The sequence below is a fragment of the Lonchura striata genome, chromosome 34 (assembly GCF_046129695.1).
Source record: "Lonchura striata isolate bLonStr1 chromosome 34, bLonStr1.mat, whole genome shotgun sequence".
NCBI lineage: Eukaryota > Metazoa > Chordata > Aves > Passeriformes > Estrildidae > Lonchura > Lonchura striata.
This window is the reverse complement of record NC_134636.1, coordinates 1,835,155-1,856,262: the sequence shown is the minus strand read 5'-3', so window position 1 is coordinate 1,856,262 and position 21,108 is coordinate 1,835,155. Positions and strand designations below refer to the sequence as shown.

The 21,108-nt window shown below is 60.6% G+C and overlaps 2 protein-coding genes across 3 annotated transcripts; one reads left to right on the top strand and one right to left on the bottom strand.

The window, feature by feature from the left end:
- The first annotated feature begins 315 nt into the window (after nt 1-315).
- On the top strand, nt 316-4,752 carry LAMTOR4 (late endosomal/lysosomal adaptor, MAPK and MTOR activator 4). Of its 2 annotated transcripts, XM_077789510.1 has the most exons (4): nt 316-393; nt 1,619-1,696; nt 2,695-2,812; nt 4,530-4,752. In XM_077789510.1, the coding sequence occupies exons 1-4, from the start codon at nt 391-393 to the stop codon at nt 4,625-4,627; spliced, it is 297 nt and encodes a 98-aa protein (XP_077645636.1). In that variant the 5' UTR covers nt 316-390; the 3' UTR covers nt 4,628-4,752. The 2 variants fall into 2 exon arrangements, with proteins under 2 accessions (XP_077645636.1, XP_077645637.1); XM_077789511.1 differs by lacking the exon at nt 1,619-1,696 and having other exon boundaries at nt 375-393.
- Nucleotides 4,753-6,504: 1,752 nt separating this feature from the next.
- On the bottom strand, nt 6,505-20,562 carry LOC110481214 (trafficking protein particle complex subunit 14-like). Its single transcript, XM_077789526.1, has 12 exons — nt 17,478-20,562; nt 17,272-17,367; nt 16,390-16,435; nt 16,234-16,317; nt 15,736-15,822; nt 15,076-15,196; nt 13,635-13,782; nt 12,545-12,627; nt 11,261-11,421; nt 10,226-10,353; nt 8,169-8,350; nt 6,505-6,821 (listed from the first exon to the last, which is right to left on the bottom strand). The coding sequence occupies exons 1-12, from the start codon at nt 18,744-18,746 to the stop codon at nt 6,665-6,667; spliced, it is 2,562 nt and encodes an 853-aa protein (XP_077645652.1). The 5' UTR covers nt 18,747-20,562; the 3' UTR covers nt 6,505-6,664.
- Nucleotides 20,563-21,108: the final 546 nt, after the last annotated feature.

Genomic DNA, 21,108 nt, shown 5'->3' with positions numbered 1-21,108 from the left:
TTCCCCTTTTTTTGAAGCTTTTTTGGGCCGTTTTGCCCCAATTTCCCCATTTCTTGGGGGGCGCGGGGGCGGGGCTGGAGGAGCGAGGGACGATGGAGCGCGCGCTGGGGGACTGACGTCACTTCCGGCGCGGGAGGACCCACCGAGATGCGCGGGGCGAGCGCAACTTCCGGTTCCGTGGGGGAAACTACAGAGCCGCGCGCTGGGTAACTGACGTCACTTCCGGTGCGCCGGACCAGCGAGTTCACCACGCCTCTCTGCCCACGTGATCCTGCAGCCGGCTCCGATTGGTGGATGGGTCGGCGACGAGAGAAGCGCTAAACCAATGAGGGATCGGGGCGGGTACTGAGGGCGGGTCACGTGATCGGAAGGGAAAGCGGGAGCGTCGCCATGGTGAGAACTGGGATGGGGAACTGGGAGAGACTGGGAGAGACTGGGATGGACTGGGATGGACTGGGATGGACTGGGAGGGACTGGGGGGGACTGGGAACAGACTGGGATGGATTGGGATGGACTGGGATGGGACTGGGAGGGACTGGGGGGGACTGGGGGGGACTGGGAACAGACTGGGATATACTGGGAGGGACTGGGATGGAACTGGGAGGGACTGGGGGGGACTGGGAGGGAACTGGGAGGGACTGGGATAAACTGGGAGGGACTGGGATGGACTGGGGGGGAACTGGGGGGGAACTGGGAGGGAACTGGGAGGGACTGGGATAAACTGGGAGGGACTGGGATGGACTGGGGGGGAACTGGGATGACAGCAGCCTGTACTGGTTTATACTGGGCTGCACTGATCCGTACTGGTCCATACTGGTTAACGCTGTCCGTACCGGTTTATACGGGTCCATACTGGTGTGTACTGGTCCGTACTTACACTAGTTTATACTGGTTTATACCGGTCCGTACTGGTTTACACTAGTTTATACCGGTCCGTACTGGTTTATACCGGTGTATACTGGTCCGTACTGGTTTACACTAGTTTATACCGGTCCATACTGGTTTACACCGGTGTATACTGGTCCGTACTGGTTTATACTGGTCCGTACTGGTTTACACCGGTTTATACCGGTCCGTACTGGTTTACACCGGTGTATACTGGTCCGTACTGGTTTACACCAGTTTATACTGGTCCGTACTGGTTTACACCAGTGTATACTGGTCCGTACTGGTTTACACTAGTTTATACCGGTCCGTACTGGTTTATACCGGTGTATACTGGTCCGTACTGGTTTACACTAGTTTATACTGGTCCGTACTGGTTTATACCGGTGTATACTGGTCCGTACTGGTTTACACCAGTGTATACTGGTCCGTACTGGTTTATACCGGTGTGTACTGGTCCGTACTGGTTTACACTAGTTTATACCGGTCCGTACTGGTTTACACTAGTTTATACCGGTCCGTACTGGTTTATACCGGTGTATACTGGTCCGTACTGGTTTACACTAGTTTATACCGGTCCGTACTGGTTTACACCGGTGTATACTGGTCCGTACTGGTTTACACTAGTTTATACTGGTCCGTACTGGTTTACACCGGTGTATACTGGTCCGTACTGGTTTATACTGGTCCGTACTGGTCCATACTGGTTTACAGCGCTGTCTGCGGCCCGCAGGCGGCGCTGGCGCAGGGCCTGGAGCGGGTTCCGGCCCAGGCCGGGTTCCTCGTGATCAGCGACGGCGCCGTGCTGGCCGTGAGGGGCTGGAACGGGGGGTCCCGAAATTGGGGAGGGGTCCCAAAATTGGGGGGAGGGGAACCTAAAATTGGGGTCCCGAAATTGGGGAGGGGGACCTAAAAAATGGGGGGAGGGGGACCTAAAATTGGGGTCCCAAAAATTGGGGAGGGGTCCCTAAAAATGGGGGGAGAGGGGCCTAAAAATGAGGGAGGGGTCCCAAAATTGAGGGGGGGTCGTCCCTAAAAATGGCGGAAGGAGTCCCAAAATTGGGGGGTGTCCCTAAAAATGGGGGGAGGGGTCCCTAAAATGGGTCTCAAAATTGGGGAAAGGGATCCCTAAAAAATGGGGGGAGGGGTCCCAAAATTGGGGTCCCAAAAATGGGGGGAGGTACGGAACTGGGAGGTCCCAAAAACTGGGGAGGGGGTCCCTAAAAGTTGGGGGAGGGGGGAGGCAAAATCTGGGGGGGGGGTCCTCGAATTTGAGGGTGCCAAAATCTGGGGGAGGGGGGGGAAGTTCGGGGGGGGGGGGGGTGTGAAGCTTTTTTGGGGGTTCCTCAATTTGGGGAGGGGTCCCTTCAAACCGGGGGTTCCCAGGTGGGTTTTGGGTTATTTTTTGGGGATTTTTGTTTCCCTCTGGGAGGCTTCAATTTTTTGGGGGGGGGATCTTGGAGTGAGAATTCCCAAGAAGTTTTGGGGGGATTCCCAAGAATTTGGGAAATTTTTGGGGGGGTGGTTCTCAGGTCATTTTTGGGGTGGTTTTTTGGGGCATTTTTGGGGAGTTTTCTCCTCCTGGGTCCCCCAGTTTTTTTGGGATCTTTGAGCGAGAACTCCCAAAAGAAATTTTGGGGGGGATCCCCAGGAATTTTGTGGGGGTCCTCAAGTCATTTTTTGGGGTGATTTTGCTGCATTTCGGTGCCGCTTTTTGGGGGTTTTTTTGGGGGGGATTTTTTTTGTTCCCCCTGAGAACTCCCAAAAAGCTTTCGGGGTTCCCCAAATGCGGAATTCTTCCTTCGGCAGTCCTCGGGGGACCTGGAGAACGACGAGCACACGGCCACCGTCCTGCAGGGCCTGGTGGCCACGGCGCTGGGGCTGCGGCTGCCCCGCGGCCACGAGCCGCCCTTCCGCCGCCTCTCGGGTGAGCTGGCACGAAAAGAGGCACGGAACCGCCCCGAAATACCCAAAACGGGCACGGAACGGCCCCGAAATATCCAAAACGGGCACGGAACGGCCCCGAAATATCCAAAACGGGGACAAAATATCCAAAACGGGGACAAAATATCCAAAACGGGCACAAAATGGCCCCGAAATATCCAAAACGGGCACGAAACCGACCCGAAATACCCAAAACGGGCACGAAACGGCCCCAAAATACTCAAAACGGGCACGGAAGGGCCCCAGAATATCCAAAACGGGGACAAAATATCCAAAACGGGCACGCAACGGCCCCAAAATATCCAAAACGGGCACGGAACGGCCCCAAAATACCCAAAACGGGCACAAAATATCCAAAACGGGCACGAAACCGCCCCAAAATATCCAAAACGGCCCCAAAATATCCAAAACGGGCACAAAATATCCAAAACGGGGACAAAATATCCAAAACGGGGACAAAATATCCAAGACGGGCACAAAACGGCCCCGAAATATCCAAAACGGGGACAAAATATCCAAAACAGGCAGGGAATGGCCCCGAAATACCCAAAAGGGGGACAAAATATCCAAAACAGGCAGGGAATGGCCCCGAAATACCCAAAAGGGGGACAAAATATCCAAAACGGACACAAAACTGCCCCAAAATATCCAAAACTGACACAAAACGGCCCCGAAATATCCAAAAGGGACATGAAATGGCCCCAAAATATCCAAAACGGCCCCAAAATGGCCCAAACGGCCCCAAAATGACCCCAAGTGTCCCTAAATGACCCCAAGTGTCCCAAAATGACCCCAAGTGTCCCTAAATGACCCCAGCATGGCCTCAAGGGGCTCAAAACGGCCCCAGAACAGCCCCTAAATGCTCCCAAATGGCCCCCGGGTCCCCAAATGTCCCCATGGGGGGTGGCCCTGGGGACACGGGGGTGGCCCTGGGGGTGGCCCTGTCCCCACTGTCCCCAGTGGTGTTTGGTGAGCACCCTGGGGACAGCAGGGGTGGCCCTGGGGACCCGGGGGTGGCCCTGGGGACAGCAGGGGTGGCCCTGGGGACCCGGGGGTGACCCTGTCCCCACTGTCCCCCTGTCCCCAGTGGTGTTTGGCGAGCACCCTGGGGTGGCCCTGGGGACACGGGGGTGGCCCTGGGGACACGGAGGTGGCCCTGGGGACCCAGGGGTGGCCCGGGGGTGGCCCTGGGGGTGGCCCTGTCCCCACTGTCCCCGTGTCCCCAGTGGTGTTTGGTGAGCACCCTGGGGACAGCAGGGGTGGCCCTGGGGACCCGGGGGTGGCCCTGTCCCCACTGTCCCCGTGTCCCCAGTGGTGTTTGGTGAGCACCCTGGGGTGGCCCTGGGGACCCGAGGGTGGCCCTGTCCCCACTGTCCCCCTGTCCCCAGTGGTGTTTGGTGAGCACCCTGGGGACAGCAGGGGTGGCCCTGGGGACCCGGGGGTGGCCCTGTCCCCACTGTCCCCCTGTCCCCAGTGGTGTTTGGCGAGCACCCTGGGGACCTGGGGGTGGCCCTGTCCCCACTGTCCCCGTGTCCCCAGTGGTGTTTGGCGAGCACCCTGGGGACCCGGGGGTGGCCCGGGGGTGGCCCTGTCCCCACTGTCCCCACTGTCCCCGTGTCCCCAGTGGTGTTTGGCGAGCACCCTGGGGACCCGGGGGTGACCCTGGGGTGGCCCTGTCCCCACTGTCCCCGTGTCCCCAGTGGTGTTTGGCGAGCACTCCCTCCTCGTCACCGTCTCGGGACAGAAACTCTTCGTGGTCAAGCGCCAGCACCACGTCCAGGAGCCGGTGGCCGTGTGAAAGATGTCCCCAAAGTGTCCCCACAGTGTCCCCAGAGGCGGCGGCACCGCCCCCGGCCGCCTTCTGCTGTCCCCAAAGTGTCCCCAGATCCCCCCCGTGGGGACAATAAACGACGTCCGAGGGTGGCTGCGGCGCTTTGTGACCTCCTTGGGGACATCGGGTGGCACCAGGTGACATCCAAGCCACCCTTGGGACATCCAGACCTTCCTGGGGACATCGGGTGGCACCAGGTGACATCCAGGCCACCCTTGGGACATCCAGACCTTCCTGGGGACATTGGGTGGCACCAGGTGACATCCAAGCCACCCTTGGGACATCCAGGCCACCCCTGGGGACATCCAGGCCACCCCTGGGGACATCGGGTGGCACCAGGAGACATCCAGGCCACCCTTGGGACATCCAGGTGGCACCAGATGACATCCAAACCCTCCTGGGGACATCCAGGTGGCACCAGGTGACATCCAGGCCACCCCTGGGGACATCCAGACCTTCCTGGGGACATCAGGTGGCACCAGGTGACATCCAGGCCACTCTTGGGGACATCCACGTGGCACCAGGTGACATCCAGGACACCCTTGGGACATCCAGGTGGCACCAGATGACATCCAAACCCTCCTGGGGACATCCAGGTGGCACCAGGTGACATCCAGGCCACCCCTGGGGACATCCAGGTGACACCAGCAGGTGACATCCAGGTCTCTTTATTGGCAATAAATAACAGGGACAGAGGTGCCACCCTTGTCCCCAATGTCCCCAACCCGGGGGTGGCACTGCAGGCCCCCCACCCCCCCCAGTCCCACTTTGGCTCGGGGACACTTCCCCGATGTCCCCAAATGTCCCCAAAATCCCGACCCCGAACGTGGGCACGGCTCCAGGCCGTGTCCCCAAGGTGTCCCCAAGGCTCTGGGGTGGCCCTGTTCCCCTGGTCCCTGTTCCCAGTGTCCCCAAGGCCCTGGAGGTGGCACTGGGGGTGTCCCTGTCCCCCTGGTCCCTGTCCCCAGTGTCCCCAAGGCCCTGGAGGTGGCACTGGGGGTGTCCCTGTCCCCCTGGTCCCTGTCCCCAGTGTCCCCAAGGCCCTGGAGGTGGCACTGGGGGTGGCCCTGTCCCCCTGGTCCCTGTCCCCAGTGTCCCCAAGGCCCTGGAGGTGGCACTGGGGGTGGCCCTGTTCCCCTGGTCCCTGTCCCCAGTGTCCCCAAGGCCCTGGAGGTGGCACTGGGGGTGGCCCTGTTCCCCTGGTCCCTGTCCCCAAGGCCCTGGAGGTGGCCTTGAGGCTCTGGGGACACCGGGGGTGGCCCTGTCCCCATTGTCCCCGCTGTCCCCAAGCCGTCCCTGCCACTCTGCGATGTCCCCATTGTGCCACCACCATCCCCAGTGTCACCCCAGCAGTGTCCCCATTGTCCCCAAGCTGTCCCCAGTGTCATCTGTGCCATCCCAGCAGTGTCCCCATTGTCCCCAAGCTGTCCCCAGTGTCGTCTGTGCCACCCCAGCGGTGTCCCCACTGTCCCCAAGCTGTCCCCAGTGTCGTCTGTGCCACCCCAGCAGTGTCCCCATTGTCCCCAAGCTGTCCGCAGTGTCCCAGTGCCGTCCCAGTGGTGTCCCCAAGCTGTCCCTCCCTGTCCCCAGCTGTCCCCGTCGCTGTCACTGCAGGGGTGGCACCACCAGCACCTTGCACTCCCCGTGTCCCCATTGTCCCCATTGTCCCTGTGTCCCCATTGTCCCCTTGTGTCCCTGCTGTCACTGCAGGGGTGGCACCACCAGCACCTTGCACTCCCCGTGTCCCCATTGTCCCCGTGTCCCCATTGTCCCCGTGTCCCCATTGTCCCCACTGTCCCCGTGTCCCCATTGTCCCCGTGTCCCCATTGTCCCCGTGTCCCCATTGTCCCCCTGTCCCCATTGTCCCCTTGTGTCCCTGCTGTCACTGCAGGGGTGGCACCACCAGCACCTTGCACTCCCCGTGTCCCCATTGTCCCCATTGTCCCCGTGTCCCCATTGTCCCCGTGTCCCCATTGTCCCCATTGTCCCCTTGTGTCCCTGCTGTCACTGCAGGGGTGGCACCACCAGCACCTTGCACTCCCTCTTGGCGATCTTGTCCAGGGCCAGCACGGCTTTGTCACCCGCGGGCAGGTACAGGGGACGTCCCACGGGGGAGCCCACGGGCGGCGTGATGGCCCGGCGCTCCATGACACTGCCCGACCTGGGGACAGCAGTGTCACCTGTGTCACCTCAGTGTCACCTGTGTCACCTCAGTGTCACCCACAGTGTCCCCGTGTCACCCACAGTGTCACCCCGGGGTGATGGCCCGGCGCTCCATGACACTGCCCGACCTGGGGACAGCAGTGTCACCTGTGTCACCTCAGTGTCACCCACAGTGTCCCTGTGTCACCTCAGTGTCACCCACAGTGTCCCCGTGTCACCCACAGTGTCCCTGTGTCACCCAGAGTGTCCCTGTGTCACCCTCAGATCACCCACAGTGTCCCCGTGTCACCCACAGTGTCACCTCGGGGTGATGGCCCGGCGCTCCATGACGCTGCCCGACCTGGGGACAGCAGTGTCACCTCTGTCACCTGTGTCACCTCAGTGTCACCCACAGTGTCCCCGTGTCACCCACAGTGTCACCCCAGGGTGATGGCCCGGCGCTCCATGACACTGCCCGACCTGGGGACAGCAGTGTCACCTCTGTCACCTGTGTCACCCACAGTGTCCCTGCGTCACCCTCAGATCACCCACTGTGTCCCCGTGTCACCCAAGGTAGTGGTGGCACCTCCCCAGGGTCCCTTTGTCACATCCCAGTTCCCTCCCAGTTGCCCAAAACCCCCCTCCCAGTTCCTCCCAGTGCCCCCAAACCCCCTCCCAATCCCTCCCAGTTCCCTCCCAATCCCTCCCAGTTCCCTCCCAATCCACCCCCAGTCCCTCCCAGTCCCTCCCAGTTCTTCCCAGTGCCCCCAAACCCCCTCCCAGTTCCCTCCCAGTTCCCTCCCAGTCCCTCCCAGTTCCTCCCAGTTCCCTCCCAATCCACCCCCAGTCCCTCCCAGTCCCTCCCAGTCCCTCCCAGTTCCCTCCCAGTCCATCCCAGTTCCTTCCCAGTCCCTTCCAGTCCCTCCCAGTCCCTCCCAGCTGCTCCCAGTTCCCTCCCAGTCCCTCCCAGTTCCCTCCCAGTCCCTCCCAGTCCCTCCCAGTCCCTCCCAGTTCCCTCCCAGTCCCTCCCAGTTCCCTCCCAATCAACCCCCAGTCCCTCCCAGTCCCTCCCAGTCCCTCCCAGTTCCCTCCCAGTCCCTCCCAGTCCCTCCCAGTTCCCTCCCAGTCCATCCCAGTTCCTTCCCAGTCCCTTCCAGTCCCTCCCAGTCCCTCCCAGCTGCTCCCAGTTCCCTCCCAGTCCCTCCCAGTTCCCTCCCAATCCACCCCCAGTCCCTCCCAGTCCCTCCCAGCTGCTCCCAGTTCCCTCCCAGTTCCCTCCCAGTTCCCTCCCAGTGCCCCAAAACCCCCTCCCAGCCCCTCCCAGCTGCTCCCAGTCCCTCCCAGTGCCTCCCAGTGCTCCCAGTACCTCATGAGGTGGCTGCGGGCGGGCTGCTGGTGGGAGAAGGACTGGGAGCGGCCCAGGCCGGCCACGAGCTCGCGCACGGCCGGGGAGCCGGGGCTGCCCTTGCGGGACAGCGGCCGCGCCTCGCCCGCCGCGCCGCCCACGCTGGCCGTGAACTGCAGCTTCAGCCGCATGTGCTGCGACAGCTGCGCACAGCGCGTCACTGGGAGCCACTGGGGGGCACTGGGAGGGACTGGGAGGGGGTTTGGGGGCACTGGGGGGCACTGGGAGGGACTGAGAGGGACTGGGAGGGGGTTTGGGGGCACTGGGAGGGACTGGGAGGGACTGGGAGGGGGTTTGGGGGCACTGGGAGGGACTGGGAGGGGGTTTGGGGGCACTGGGGGGCACTGGGAGGGACTGGGAGGGGGTTTGGGGGCACTGGGAGGGACTGGGAGGGGGTCTGGGGGCACTGGGAGGGACTGGGAGGGGGTTTGGGGGTACTGGGAGGCACTGGGCGGGGGTTTGGGGGCACTGGGAGGGAACTGGGAGGGACTGGGAGGGGGTTTGGGGGCACTGGGAGGGAACTGGGAGGGGGTTTGGGGGCACTGGGAGGGAACTGGGAGGGACTGGGAGGGGGTTTGGGGGCACTGGGAGGGAACTGGGAGGGACTGGGAGGGGGTTTGGGGGCACTGGGAGGCACTGGGAGGGACTGGGAGGGGGTTTGGGGGCACTGGGAGAAACTGGGAGGGGGTTTGGGGGCACTGGGAGGGACTGGGAGGGACTGGGAGGGGGTTTGGGGGCACTGGGAGGGAACTGGGAGGGACTGGGAGGGGGTTTGGGGGCACTGGGAGGCACTGGGAGGAACTGGGAGGGGGTTTGGGGGCAAAGGGAGGAACTGGGAGCAGCTGGGAGGGACTGGAAAGGGGTTTGGGGGCACTGGGAGGGCACTGGGAGGGACTGGGGTGCACTGGGAGGGACTTGGAGGGGATTTGGGGGCACTGGGAGGGAGTTCTGGGGGGGATTTGGGGCACTGGAGGCACTGGGAGGGCACTGGGAGGGAACTGGGAGCCACTGGGAGGGAACTGGGGGGGACTGGGGGGGAACTGGGAGTGACTGGGAGGGAATTCTGGAGATACTGGGAGGCACTGGGGGGGACTGGGAGCCACTGGGAGAGGGTTTGGGGGCACTGGGAGGGAGCTTTGGGGCACTGGGAGGGACTGGGAGGAAACTGGGAGTGACTGGGAGGAAGTTCTGGGGATACTGGGAGGGACTGGGAGGGGATTTGGGGCACTGGGAGGGAGTTTTGGGAGGGGATTTGGGAGTACTGGGGGGGACTGGGAGAGCACTGGGATGTACTGGGAGCCACTGGGAGGGACTGGGATGGGCACGGGTGGCACTGGGGTGGCACTGGTGACCAGAAATGGACTGGAACGGGGATACTGGGGATACTGGGAACGGGGTAACGAGGGGGATAACGGGGACAGGGGTGGCACTGGGGTGGCACAGGTGACACCGAGGGTGGCACAGGTGGCACAGGTGGCACAGGTGGCACTGACCTCGAAGAGGCCGGCCCGCAGCGCCTGGAACGGGGATACTGGGGATACTGGGAACACTGGGAGCGGGGTAAGGAGGGGGATAACGGGGACAGGGGTGGCACAGGTGACACTGAGGTGACACCGAGGGTGGCACAGGTGGCACAGGTGGCACTGACCTCGAAGAGGCCGGCCCGCAGCGCCTGGAACGGGGATACTGGGGATACTGGGAACACTGGGAGTGGGGTAACGAGGGGGATAACAGGGACAGGGGTGGCACAGGTAGCACTGGGGTGGCACAGGTGACACCAGGGGTGGCACAGGTGACACCGAGGGTGGCACAGGTGGCACAGGTGGCACAGGTGGCACTGACCTCGAAGAGGCCGGCCCGCAGCGCCTGGAACGGGGATACTGGGGATACTGGGAACACTGGGAGCGGGGTAAGGAGGGGGATAACGGGGACAGGGGTGGCACAGGTGGCACTGAGGTGGCACCGAGGGTGGCACAGGTGACACCGAGGGTGGCACAGGTGGCACAGGTGGCACTGACCTCGAAGAGGCCGGCCCGCAGCGCCTGGAAGGCCACGCGGAAGGTGCGGGCGCTGCCCTTGCGCGAGTAGCCCAGGTTGGTCAGCGGCGTGTGGCAAACCACCGAGTCCAGCGCGCCCCGCGACTTCCCTGCGGCCAGAAAAGGGAATTTTGGGAATTTTTTGGGGGGATTTTGGGGGTTTTTTGGGAATTTTTTTTGGGGATTTATTTTGGGGATTTTTTGGAATTTTTTTTCAATTTTTTCAGTGTTTTTTAGGGGTTTTTGGGGGTTTTTTAATGGATTTTTTTGGGGATTTCTTTGGGGTTTTTTGGGAGTTTTTTTGGTCATTTTGGGGGGGAATTTTAATGGATTTTTTTGAGGGATTTTTTGGGGTTTTTTTTGCAGATTTTTGGGAATTTTTTACTATTTTGGGGCATTTTTCTGGTGGTTATTTGGGCTTTCTGGGGGGATTTTTTGGTGGATTTTGGGGTTTTTTTTGGATTCTTGGGGGGTTTTTTGGGGATTTTTGGGGGGATTTTTCTGGTGGGTTTTTTTGGACTTTTTTTTTATTTTTGGGGCATTTTTTGGGTTTTTTGGGAGATTTTTTGGGGATTTTTTAGGTTTTTCTTGGGGGATCCCCTCGATGTCCTCAGTGTCCCCAATGTCCCCAATGTCCCCAAATGTCCCAAAGTGTCCCCAATCCCCCAAATGTCCCCAGATGTCCCCAGTGTCCCCACCGGCGGTGGCCTCGGGTGTCCAGACCAGCCGGACGGCCAGGAAGTCCCCAAGTGTCCCCAAATGTCCCAAATCCCCCCCAATGTCCCAAATCCCCCCAGTGTCCCCAGTCCCCTCGATGTCCCCAATGTCCCCTCGATGTCCCCAATGTCCCCAGATGTCCCCAAGTGTCCCCAGTGTCCCCACTGGTGGTGGCTTCAGGTGTCCAGACCAGCCAGAGGGCCAGGAAGTCCTGCAGGTCCCCAATGTCCCCAATCCCTCCAGTGTCCCCAAGTGTCCCCAATCCCCCAAATGTCCCCAAATGTCCCCAAGTGTCCCCACCGGCGGTGGCCTCGGGTGTCCAGACCAGCCGGACGGCCAGGAAGTCCTGCAGGTCGTTGAGCAGGGTGTAGGTGACGGTGAAGCGCTGCAGGGCCACCACGGGGGACTCGCAGGTGGCCGTCATCACGAAGCGCGGCCGCTCCAGCCGGATGCTCGGCAGCCTGGGGACATCATGGGGACATCGGGGACATGGCGGTGGCATCACGGGGACGCCGCTGAAGGAGCCCCAGAGAGCTCCGGGGATGTGGTGGCACTGGGACAATGAGGGGACAGGAGGTGGTGGCACGTGAAGGGGCAGCCAGGAGGGTCTGGAGAGCTTGGGGACATTGGGGACATTGGGGTGGCATCACGGGGACACCGCTGAAGGAGCCCCAGAGAGCTCCGGGGATCTGGTGGAACTGGGACAATGAGGGGACAGGAGGTGGTGGCACATGTAGGAGAAGCCAGGAGGGTCTGGAGGGCTTGGGGACATCATGGGGACATTGGGGACATGGAGGTGGCATCGTGGGGACGCCGCTGAAGGAGCCCCAGAGAGCTCCGGGGATGTGGTGGCACTGGGACAATGAGGGGACAGGAGGTGGTGGCACATTCAAAGGTGGCCCTGGGCAATGAGGAAGGTCTGGAGGGCTTGGGGACATCATGGGGACATTGGGGACATGGAGGTGGCATCGTGGGGACGCCTCTGAAGGAGCCCCAGAGAGCTCCGGGGATGTGGTGGCACTGGGACGATGAGGGGACAGGAGCTGGTGGCACACGTAGAAGAAGCCAGGAGGGCCTGGAGAGCTTGGGGACATTGGGGACACTGGTGACATGGTGGTGGCATCACGGGGACACCGCTGAAGGAGCCCCAGAGAGCTCCGGGGATGTGGTGGCACTGGGACAATGAGGGGACAGGAGGTGGTGGCATGTGAAGGGGCAGCCAGGAGGGTCTGGAGAGCTTGGGGACATCATGGGGACATTGGGGACATGGCGGTGGCATCATGTGACAACCCCAGAGAAGTCCCAAAGGGATATAAGGATATGGTGGCACTGGGACAATGAGGGGACAGGAGGTGGTGGCACACGTAGAAGAAGTCAGGAGGGTCTGGAGGGCTTGGGGACATCATGGGGACATTGGGAACATGGAGGTGGCATCGTGGGAAAGTCCAGAAGGAGCCCCGGAACGTTCTGAGGACGGAGGAACATGGGGACAAAGAGGTGACAACGCGGTGACAACGAGGTGGTGGCACCACAGGGGGTTCTGGTGGCCTTGGGGACACGGAGGTGACGGCGGGTGGCACTCACCGGTAGTGGGTGACGATGCTGCTGGTGAACGGCAGCTTCGGTGTCGACCACCGGACCACGGCCACCAGCGGCACCTCCAGGCCCTGCTTGGGGACATCGGTGTCACCGCGGTGTCACCGTGGTGGCCTCCGTGTCCCCAGCATCCCCAAGGCCAATGGGGACAACGGGGATTGTCACCAAGCCTGGGGACATCACGGTCAGTGGGGGGGTGGTGGCATCTCGGGGGGCTTGGATGGGGTTGGTGGCCCTTGATTGTTGTCCCCAAGGCCACTCCAAATGTCCCCAAGTGTCCCAAAGCCACCCCAAATCCCCTCAGGGATCCCCGAGGATTGTCCCCAACCCCAACTTGGGGACACTTCTGGTGGGACCAAGCCCCTTGGCCCAGTCTGGTGGCTCTTGATGGATGTCCCCAAGTGTCCCCAAGGCCACCCAGATGTCCCCCAACCCCCAGATACCCCCAAGAACTGTCCCCAGACTCAACTTGGGGACACTTTTGGTGCCACCAAGGTGGGACAAACCCCCTTGGCCCAGCCTGGTGACCCTCACTGGATGTCCCCAAGGCCACCGTGGTGTCCCCAAGGCCACCACGATGTCCCCAACCCCCAGATACCCCCAAGAACTGTCCCCAAACCCCAACCTGGGGACACTTCTGGTGCCACCAAGGTGGGACAAACCCCCTTGGCCCAGCCTGGTGACCCTCACTGGATGTCCCCAAGGCCACCGTGGTGTCCCCAAAGCCACCCAGATGTCTCCAACCCCCTAGATACTCCCAAGAACTGTCCCCAAACCCCAACTTGGGGACACTTTTGGTGCCACCAAGGTGGGACAAAGCTTCCTGACCCAGCCTGGTGACCCTCACTGGACGTCCCCAAGGCCACCATGGTGTCCCCAAGGCCACCACGATGTCCCCAACCCCCCAGATACCCCCAAGAACTGTCCCCACATTCAACTTGGGGACACTTTTGGTGCCACCAAGGTGGAACAAACCCCTTTGGCCCAGCCTGGTGGCCTTTGATGGACATCCCCAAGGCCACCACGATGTCCCCAAGGCCACCGCGGGGTCCCCAAGGCCACCGTGGGGTCCCCTCACCTCCTTGGCGTCGCGGGGCGGCCGCTCGGGCGCCTGCAGCTGGAACAGGAAGTTCTGCTCCTCCAGGGCGCTGAGGGGACACGGCCACCCCGAGTGGCACCCGGGGACACGGCAGAACGCCCCGACGGGGACCTCCCCGGAGTGGTGGCTGCGAGGGGACGGTGGGGACAATCAGGGGACAGTGGGGACAATCAGGGGACGGGTCACATCCCCAAGGTCCTCACGTTGTCCCCAAAGTTCTCTCCCGTTCCCAAGGTTCTCGTGGTCTTCTTGGTGTCCCCAAGGTCCTCACATTGTCCTCAAGGTCCCCACATTGTCCCCAATGTCCTCTTGGTGTCCCCAAGGTCCCCACATTGTCCCCAAGGTCCTCATGGTGTCCCCAAAGTCCTCATGATGCCCCCAGAATTCCCACAATGTCCCCAACGTTCTCATGGTGTCCCCGATGTCCTCTTGGTGTCCCCAAGGTCCTCATGGTGTCCCCAAGGTCTCCACAATGTCCCCAAGGTCCTCATGATGTCCTCAAGGTCTGCACATGTCCCCAATGTCTTCTTGGTGTCCCCAAGGTCTCCACATTGTCCCCAAGGTCCTCATGGTGTCCCCAGGGGCCCTAAACTGTCCCCAAAGTCCTCATGGTGTCCTCAAGGTCTCCTCCCATCCCCAAAGTGTCCCCCAGGTGTCCCCTGCTGTCCCCAGGGTGTCCCCAGATGTCCCTATGGTGCCCCAGGTACCCCCACATTGTCCCCAAGGTGTCTCCAGCTGTCCTAAGATGTTCCTGTGGTGCTCCCAGGTGTCCCCAAGGTGTCTCCAGCTGTCCTAAGATGTTCCTGTGGTGCTCCCAGGTGTCCCCAGGTGCCCCCAGATGTCCCCAGCTGCCCCCAGGTGTCCCCAAGCTGTCTCTCAGGTGTCCCCCGGTATCCCCAGATGTTCTCAGATGTCCCCAGGTGTCCCCAAGCTGTCTCCCAGGTGTCCCCCGGTATCCCCAGATGTTCCCAGGTGTCCCCAAGCTGTCTCCCAGGTGTCCCCCGGTATCCGCAGATGTTCTCAGGTGTCCCCAGGTGTCCCCAGGTGTCCCCAGGCTGTCTCCCAGGTGTCCCCCGGTATCCCCAGATGTTCTCAGATGTTCCCAGGTGTCCCCAAGCTGTCTCCCAGGTGTCCCCCGGTATCCCCAGATGTTCTCAGATGTCCCCAGGTGTCCCCAGGTGTCCCCCGGTATCCCCAGATGTTCTCAGATGTCCCCAGGTGTCCCCAGGTGTCCCCCGGTATCCCCAGATGTTCTCAGATGTCCCCAGGTGTCCCCAAGCTGTCTCCCAGGTGTCCCCCGGTATCCCCAGATGTTCTCAGGTGTCCCCAGGTGTCCCCAGGTGTCCCGAAGCTGTCTCCCAGGTGTCCCCCGGTATCCCCAGATGTCCCCTGCTGTCCCCAGGTGTCCCCAGGTGCTCACCAGACGTCGTCCACGAGCAGCACGGAGCCGTCGGGCATCACGGGCAGGTAACTGGCGTTGAAATTGGGCAGCACCTGCACGTCCCACAGGGACAGCTCCTCCTGGGACGAGCCGTTCAGCACTGGGGACATTGGGGACGTTGGGGACATTGGGGACATCAAGGACATTGGGGACGTTGGGGACATCCAGGGCATTGGGGACATTGGGGACATCCAGGGCATTGGGGACATTGGGGACACTGGGGACATCCAGGGCATTGGGGACATTGGGGACATTGGGGACATCAAGGACATTGGGGACGTTGGGGACATCCAGGGCATTGGGGACATTGGGGACACTGGGGGATTGGGGACACTGGGGACATTGGGGGATTGAGGACATGGGGACATCAGGGACATCCAGGACATCAGGGGACACTGGGGACATCAGGGACATCCAGAGGACATTGGGGACATCCAGGGGATTGGGGACACTGGGGACATCAGGGGACACTGGGGACATCGGGGGTGACCCTCCCACCTTTTCTCCCCCCCACCCTCTCCCCTCCCTTTGTCCCCAACCCCCCCAAAGTCCCCAACCCGCCAATGTCCCCAAATGTCCCCAACCTCCCCCAAATGTCCCCAACCCCCCCAGATGTCCCCAGATGTCCCCAGCTGTCACCTTTGAGCACGGTCAGGTACTTGCCGGACACGGTCACCTGGCGGCAGCGGACACGGGGGGGTGGCAGCACCGTCAGCAGCGTGGACACTGTGGGGACACCAGGGGACACTTGGGGACACCAGGGGACACCAGGGGACATCCATCAAGGGCCACCAGGCTGAGCCAAGGGACCTCGTCCCGCCTTGGTGGCACCAGAAGTGTCCCCAAGTCAGGGTTGGGGACAATCCTTGGGGGTCACTGAGAGGTTTGGGGTGGCTTTGGGGCACTTGGGGACACCAGGGTGGCCTTGGGGACACTGGGAGGGCCTTGGGGACACTTGGGGACAGCCAGGCAGGGCCACCAGGCTGAGCCAAGAGACCTTGTCCTGCCTTGGTGGCACCAGAAGTGTCCCCAAGGCGGGGTTGGGGACAATCTTTGGTGGGGGTTTGGGGCACTTGGGGACACTTGGGGACACTCAGGGAGGGCAGGTGACACTTTGGGGACATCTGGGGACCTCACCTTGTGCCTTGAAGGCCCCGTGCTGCTGCCGGAACACCTGGCCGGGGGCGCGGCCCTGGAGCAGCCTCAGGTACCCCCCTGGCCCTGTCCCTGTCCCTGTCCCTGTCCCTGTCATTGTCACCTGGCCTGGCCCTGGCCCTGGCCCTGTCCCCTCCTGCAGCTCCGGGGGCTCCGTGTCCCGCTGCCACACGGTCACCACGATCTGGGGACACCAAGGGGACACCACGGGGTCACCAAAGCGTCCCCAAGGTCACCGCGCTGTCCCCTCCCCATCCCAGCCCATCCCAGTGTCCCCAGTGTCCCCAAGGTCCCTCCCCATCCATTCCCAATGTCCCCAGAGTGTCCCCAGATTCCCTCCCCATCCATTCCCGGTGTCCCCAGTTGTCCCCAATGTCCCCAAAGTGTCCCCAAATTATCCCCAAAGTGTCCCAAAGTGTCCCCAAATCACCCCCAAATGTCCCCAAGGTCCCTCCCCATCCATTCCCGGTGTCCCCAGTTGTCCCCAATGTCCCCAAAGTGTCCCCAAGGTGTCTCAGTGTCCCAAATGACCCCACGGTGTCCCCAGGGTCCCTGCCCATCCATTCCCAGTGTCCCCAATGTGTCCCCAAAGTGTCCCCAAATTCCCTCCCCATCCCATTGCTGACGTCCCCAGTGTCCCCAGAGTGACCCCAAAGTCCTTCCCCATCCATTCCCGATGTCCCCAATGTCCCCAAAGTGTCCCCAGATGTCCCCAAGGTGTCCCCAAGGTGTCCCTAAATGTCCCCAAAGTGTCCCCAGATGTCCCCAAAGTGTCCCCAAGGTGTCCCCAAATGTCCCCAAAGTGTCCCCAGATGTCCCCAAAGTGTCCCCAAATGTCCCCAAGGTGTCCCCAAATGTCCCCAAAGTGTCCCCAGATGTCCCCAAAGTGTCCCCAAATGTCCCCAAGGTGTCCCCAAATGTCCCCAAAGTGTCCCCAGATGTCCCCAAAGTGTCCCCAAATGTCCCCAAGGTGTCCCCAAAGTGTCCCCAGATGTCACCAATGTCCCCAGATGTCCCCACCTTGGCCTTGGCGGTGCCGGGCGGGAGCCGGTCCAGGGCCACGGTGAGCGGGAAAATGACCTCGTCCTGGGAGATGATGGGATCGTCCACGGGGAGCTGGGAAAAAATGGGAAAAAATTGGGAAAAATTGGGAAAAATGGAAAACCCCAGGAGAAGCGGCAGCTCGCCGCCCCCGTGTCCCGAAATTCCCGGTTTTCCGCGCTCACCCCGGCCCCGGCGCCGCCCGGGGGGCCCCGGGCGTGCGTCAGCAGCGCGCGGCACTCCCGGAAGAGCGGCGGCTCCCGGGGCTCCTCGGCGCCGCTCCCGAAATTCCCGGCGCTGCCGTCGTCGTCGTCGTCGTCGTCCCGCGCCCGGCTGTCCCCGCTCGTCACCGTGGCCAGCGCCGACAGCGACGCCGCCAGCTGCGCCCAGGGCGAGCCGTGGGCGGGGTCTGTGCTGAAATGGGCGTGGCTTGAGCCCGAGTGGGCGGAGTCTGCGCTGAAATGGGCGGGGTCTGTGTTGAAATGGGCGTGGTCTGCGCTGGAGTGGGCGGGGTTTATGCCGGAGTGGGCGTGGTTTGAGGCAGAGTGGGCGGGGTTTGTTCTGGACTGGGCGTGGTCTGCGCTGGAGTGGGCGGAGTCTGTGCCGGAGTGGGCGGGCGTTCTCTCAGGTTTGGCGGGAATTCCGTCGGGATTGGCGGGAATTTCGCCTGAATTGGCGGGAATTCTCTCAGGATTGGCAGGAATTCTCTCAGCGTTCCCGGGAGCTCTCTCGGCGTTCCCGGTGCTCCTGTCGGCGTTCCCGGTGCTTCTCTCAGCATTCCCGGTGTTTCTCTCGGTGTTCCCGGTGTTTCTGTCAACATTCCCGGTGTTTCTGTCGACGTTCCCCATGCTTCTCTCAGCGCTCCTCTCGGCATTCCCGGTTTTTCTCTCAGTGCTCCTGTCGACATTCCCGGTGTTCCTGTCGATGTTCCTGGTGTTCCGGTCGACGTTCCCGGTGTTTCTGTCAACATTCCCGGTGCTCCTGTCGGCGTTCCCGGTGTTTCTCTCAGTGCTCCTGTCGACGTTCCCGGTGTTCCTGTCGACGTTCCCAGTGTTCCTGTCGACGTTCCCGGTGTTTCTCTCAGTGTTTCTCTCAGCGTTCCGGTCAGCGTTCCCGGTGTTTCTCTCGGCATTCCCGGTGTTCCCGGCGTTCCGGTCGGCGTTGCCGGTGTTTCTCTCGGCATTCCCGGTGTTCCGGTCGGCGTTCCCGGCGTTTCTCTCGGCATTCCCAGCGTTCCGGTCGGCGTTGCCGGTGTTTCTCTCGGCATTCCCGGCGTTCCGGTCGGCGTTGCCGGCGTTGCGGCGCAGCACCAGCAGGAAGCGCACGGTCTCGCCCAGGTACAGGTGGTTGCGGCGCGGCAGCGCCCGGTATCCCGAGGATTCTCCCGCCAGCGACTCCCGCGGCGGGAAGGGAACGGCCGGGAAGTACATGGAGTAATCACACTGGGATTCCATGGAGCCGGGGGGAAAATTGGGGGGAAAAATGGGGGGAAATTGGGGAAAAATTGGGGAAAAATTGGGGGGAAAATGTGGAAAAAATGGGGGGAAAATGGGGAAAAAATGGGGGGAAAATTGAGGGAAAATGGGGAAAAAATTGGGGGAAATATGAGGGGAAATGGGGAAAAAAAGGGAGAAAATGGAGAAAAAATGGGGAAAGTTGGGGGAAAAAACTGAGAGGAAAATGGAGAGGAAATGGGGAAAAAATTGGGGGGGAAATGAGGAAAAATTGGGGAAATTAGGAGGGAAATGGGGAAAAACTGGGGGGAAAATGGGGAAAACCTGGGGAAAATTTGGGTAAATTAGGAGGGGAAGTGGGGAAAAAATTAGGAAAAAGTGGGGAAAATTGCAGAAAAAATTGGGGAAAATAGGAGAGGAAACAGGGAAAAAAATAGGGGGGAAATGGGGAAAATTGGGGAAATTTTGGGTAAATTAGGAGGGAAAATGAGGAAAAAATGAGGAAAAACTGGGGAAAATTGAGGAAAAAAATTGGGGAAAATAGGAGGGAAATGGGGAAAAAAGAATGGAAAATGGGGAAAAACTGGGGGAAATAGAGGAAAATTTGGGTAAATTAGGCAGGGAAATGGGAAAAAAATGAGGAAAAACTGGGGGAAATTGGGGAAAATAGGATGGAAATGGGGAAAAAATTGGGGTGGAAATAGAGAAAAAATTGGGAAAAAACGGGAAAACAGGAGGGGAAATACAGGGAAAATATCTGGGAATTGAGAGGTTAAATCCTGAAGGAATTTTGGAAATCTGGGGGGGAAATGGGGAAAAAACTGGGAGAAATGAGGGGAAAATACAGGGCAGAAATTAAAATTTAATTCCCTCAGGACGGGTTAAATCCTGAGGGAATTAAAGGGTAAATTCCCAAGGAAATTCTGGGAATATTGAGAAAAATTTGGGTTAAACCCCAAAGGAATTTGGGAGAAAATAAGGGGGGGAAATCTGGGAATTTTGGGGATTAAATCCTGGTAGATTTTTGGGAATTTTCAGGGTTAAATCCCGGCAGAATTTTGGGAATATTTGTGAATTTTTGGGGAATTTCGGAGGGATTAAATCCCAGGAATTTTGGGCCTTAAATCCCGAGGAAATGTTGGGAATTTTTGGGAATTTGGGGGGACTGGGGGGGTTAAATCTAGAGGGAATCCTGGGAATTTTGGGGGATTAAATCCCGGTGGAATTCCAGGAATATCGGCGGGATTTGGGGGTTAAATCCCGAGAGAAATTTGGGGATTTTCGGGTGATAATGAGGATTAAATCCCAGGAAAATTGCAGGAATTTTCGGGAATTTTGGATGGAAAATGGGATGTAAATCCCAAGGGAACTCCCGGAATTTTGGGGTTAAATCCAGGGAATATTGGGGGAATTTTCGGGTTAAATCCCGAGGGAATTCCGGCAATTTTGGGGTTAAATCCAGGGAATATTGGGGGGATTTTGGGATTAAATCAAAGGAATATTGGGGGAATTTTGGGGTTAAATCCCGATGGAATTCCGGGAATTTTGGGGTTAAATCCAGGGAATATTGGGGGGATTTTGGGGTGGAATCTCGGGAATTTTGGGGTGAAATCCAGGGAATATTGGGGGAATTTTGGGGTGAAATCTCGGGAATTTTGAGGTGAAATCCGGAGAATATTGGGGGGGATTTTGGGGGTGAAATCCCGGGAATTTTCGGGAATTTTTGGGGGGGATAAAAGGCTTTAAATCCCGGGAATTAACGGGGGGTCCCCGGGGGGATCCTCGGTTACCGGGGGGGTCCCGAGGGGTTCCTGGGGGCGGGTCCCGGGAAGGGGGTGGGGGTCCCGGCTCCGGTCCGGGGTTACCGGGGGGGTCCCGGGAGATCCCGGGCCTGGTCCGGGGTTACCGGGGGGGTCCCGGGAGATCCCGGGCCTGGTCCGGGGTTACCGGGGGGGTCCCGGGAGATCCCGGGCCTGGTCCGGGGTTACCGGGGGGGGGTCCCGGCTCCGGTCCGGGCCCGTTCGGCGCTTCCGGGCGCGGTCCGGTGAATGCGTACGGCAACGCCGGCGCGCATGGCGGCGTCCATGAGGGTTTGCGCGTGCGCAATAGGGACGAAAGTGCCGTAAACATGGCGGCGCCCATAAGTGCAGGGCGCATGCGCAATAGGGGCAAAGCAGTACGGAGGTTTTTGCCATGTATGGAGCCTGCTGAGACGTCAGTGCGCATGCGCAGAGGTAAAAAGGAGGAAAGGTTCATTTTGAATGTCCCGGACGCCCAAAAATTTGGGGGTTGGATCCCCAAAATTTCGTCCCGGAGGGGTTGAGCCCCCCAGAATCACTCTGAGACCCCAAAATCTCCGTCT

What these genes read in the sequence shown, in the direction of transcription:
- LOC110481214 (XM_077789526.1), bottom strand. Translation starts at nt 18,746, where the DNA reads ATGGAATCCCAGTGTGATTACTCCATGTACTTCCCGGCCGTTCCCTTC. An exon ending in CCGGCACCGCCAAGGCCAAG is followed by an intron (nt 16,436 to 17,271) that starts GTGGGGACATCT and finishes TGGTGTCCCCAG; the next exon opens with ATCGTGGTGACCGTGTGGCA. An exon ending in CACGGAGCCCCCGGAGCTGC is followed by an intron (nt 16,318 to 16,389) that starts AGGAGGGGACAG and finishes GGACAGGGACAG; the next exon opens with GGCCAGGGGGGTACCTGAGG.
- LAMTOR4 (XM_077789510.1), top strand. An exon ending in GCGACGGCGCCGTGCTGGCC is followed by an intron (nt 1,697 to 2,694) that starts GTGAGGGGCTGG and finishes TTCCTTCGGCAG; the next exon opens with TCCTCGGGGGACCTGGAGAA. An exon ending in GCCCTTCCGCCGCCTCTCGG is followed by an intron (nt 2,813 to 4,529) that starts GTGAGCTGGCAC and finishes CCGTGTCCCCAG; the next exon opens with TGGTGTTTGGCGAGCACTCC.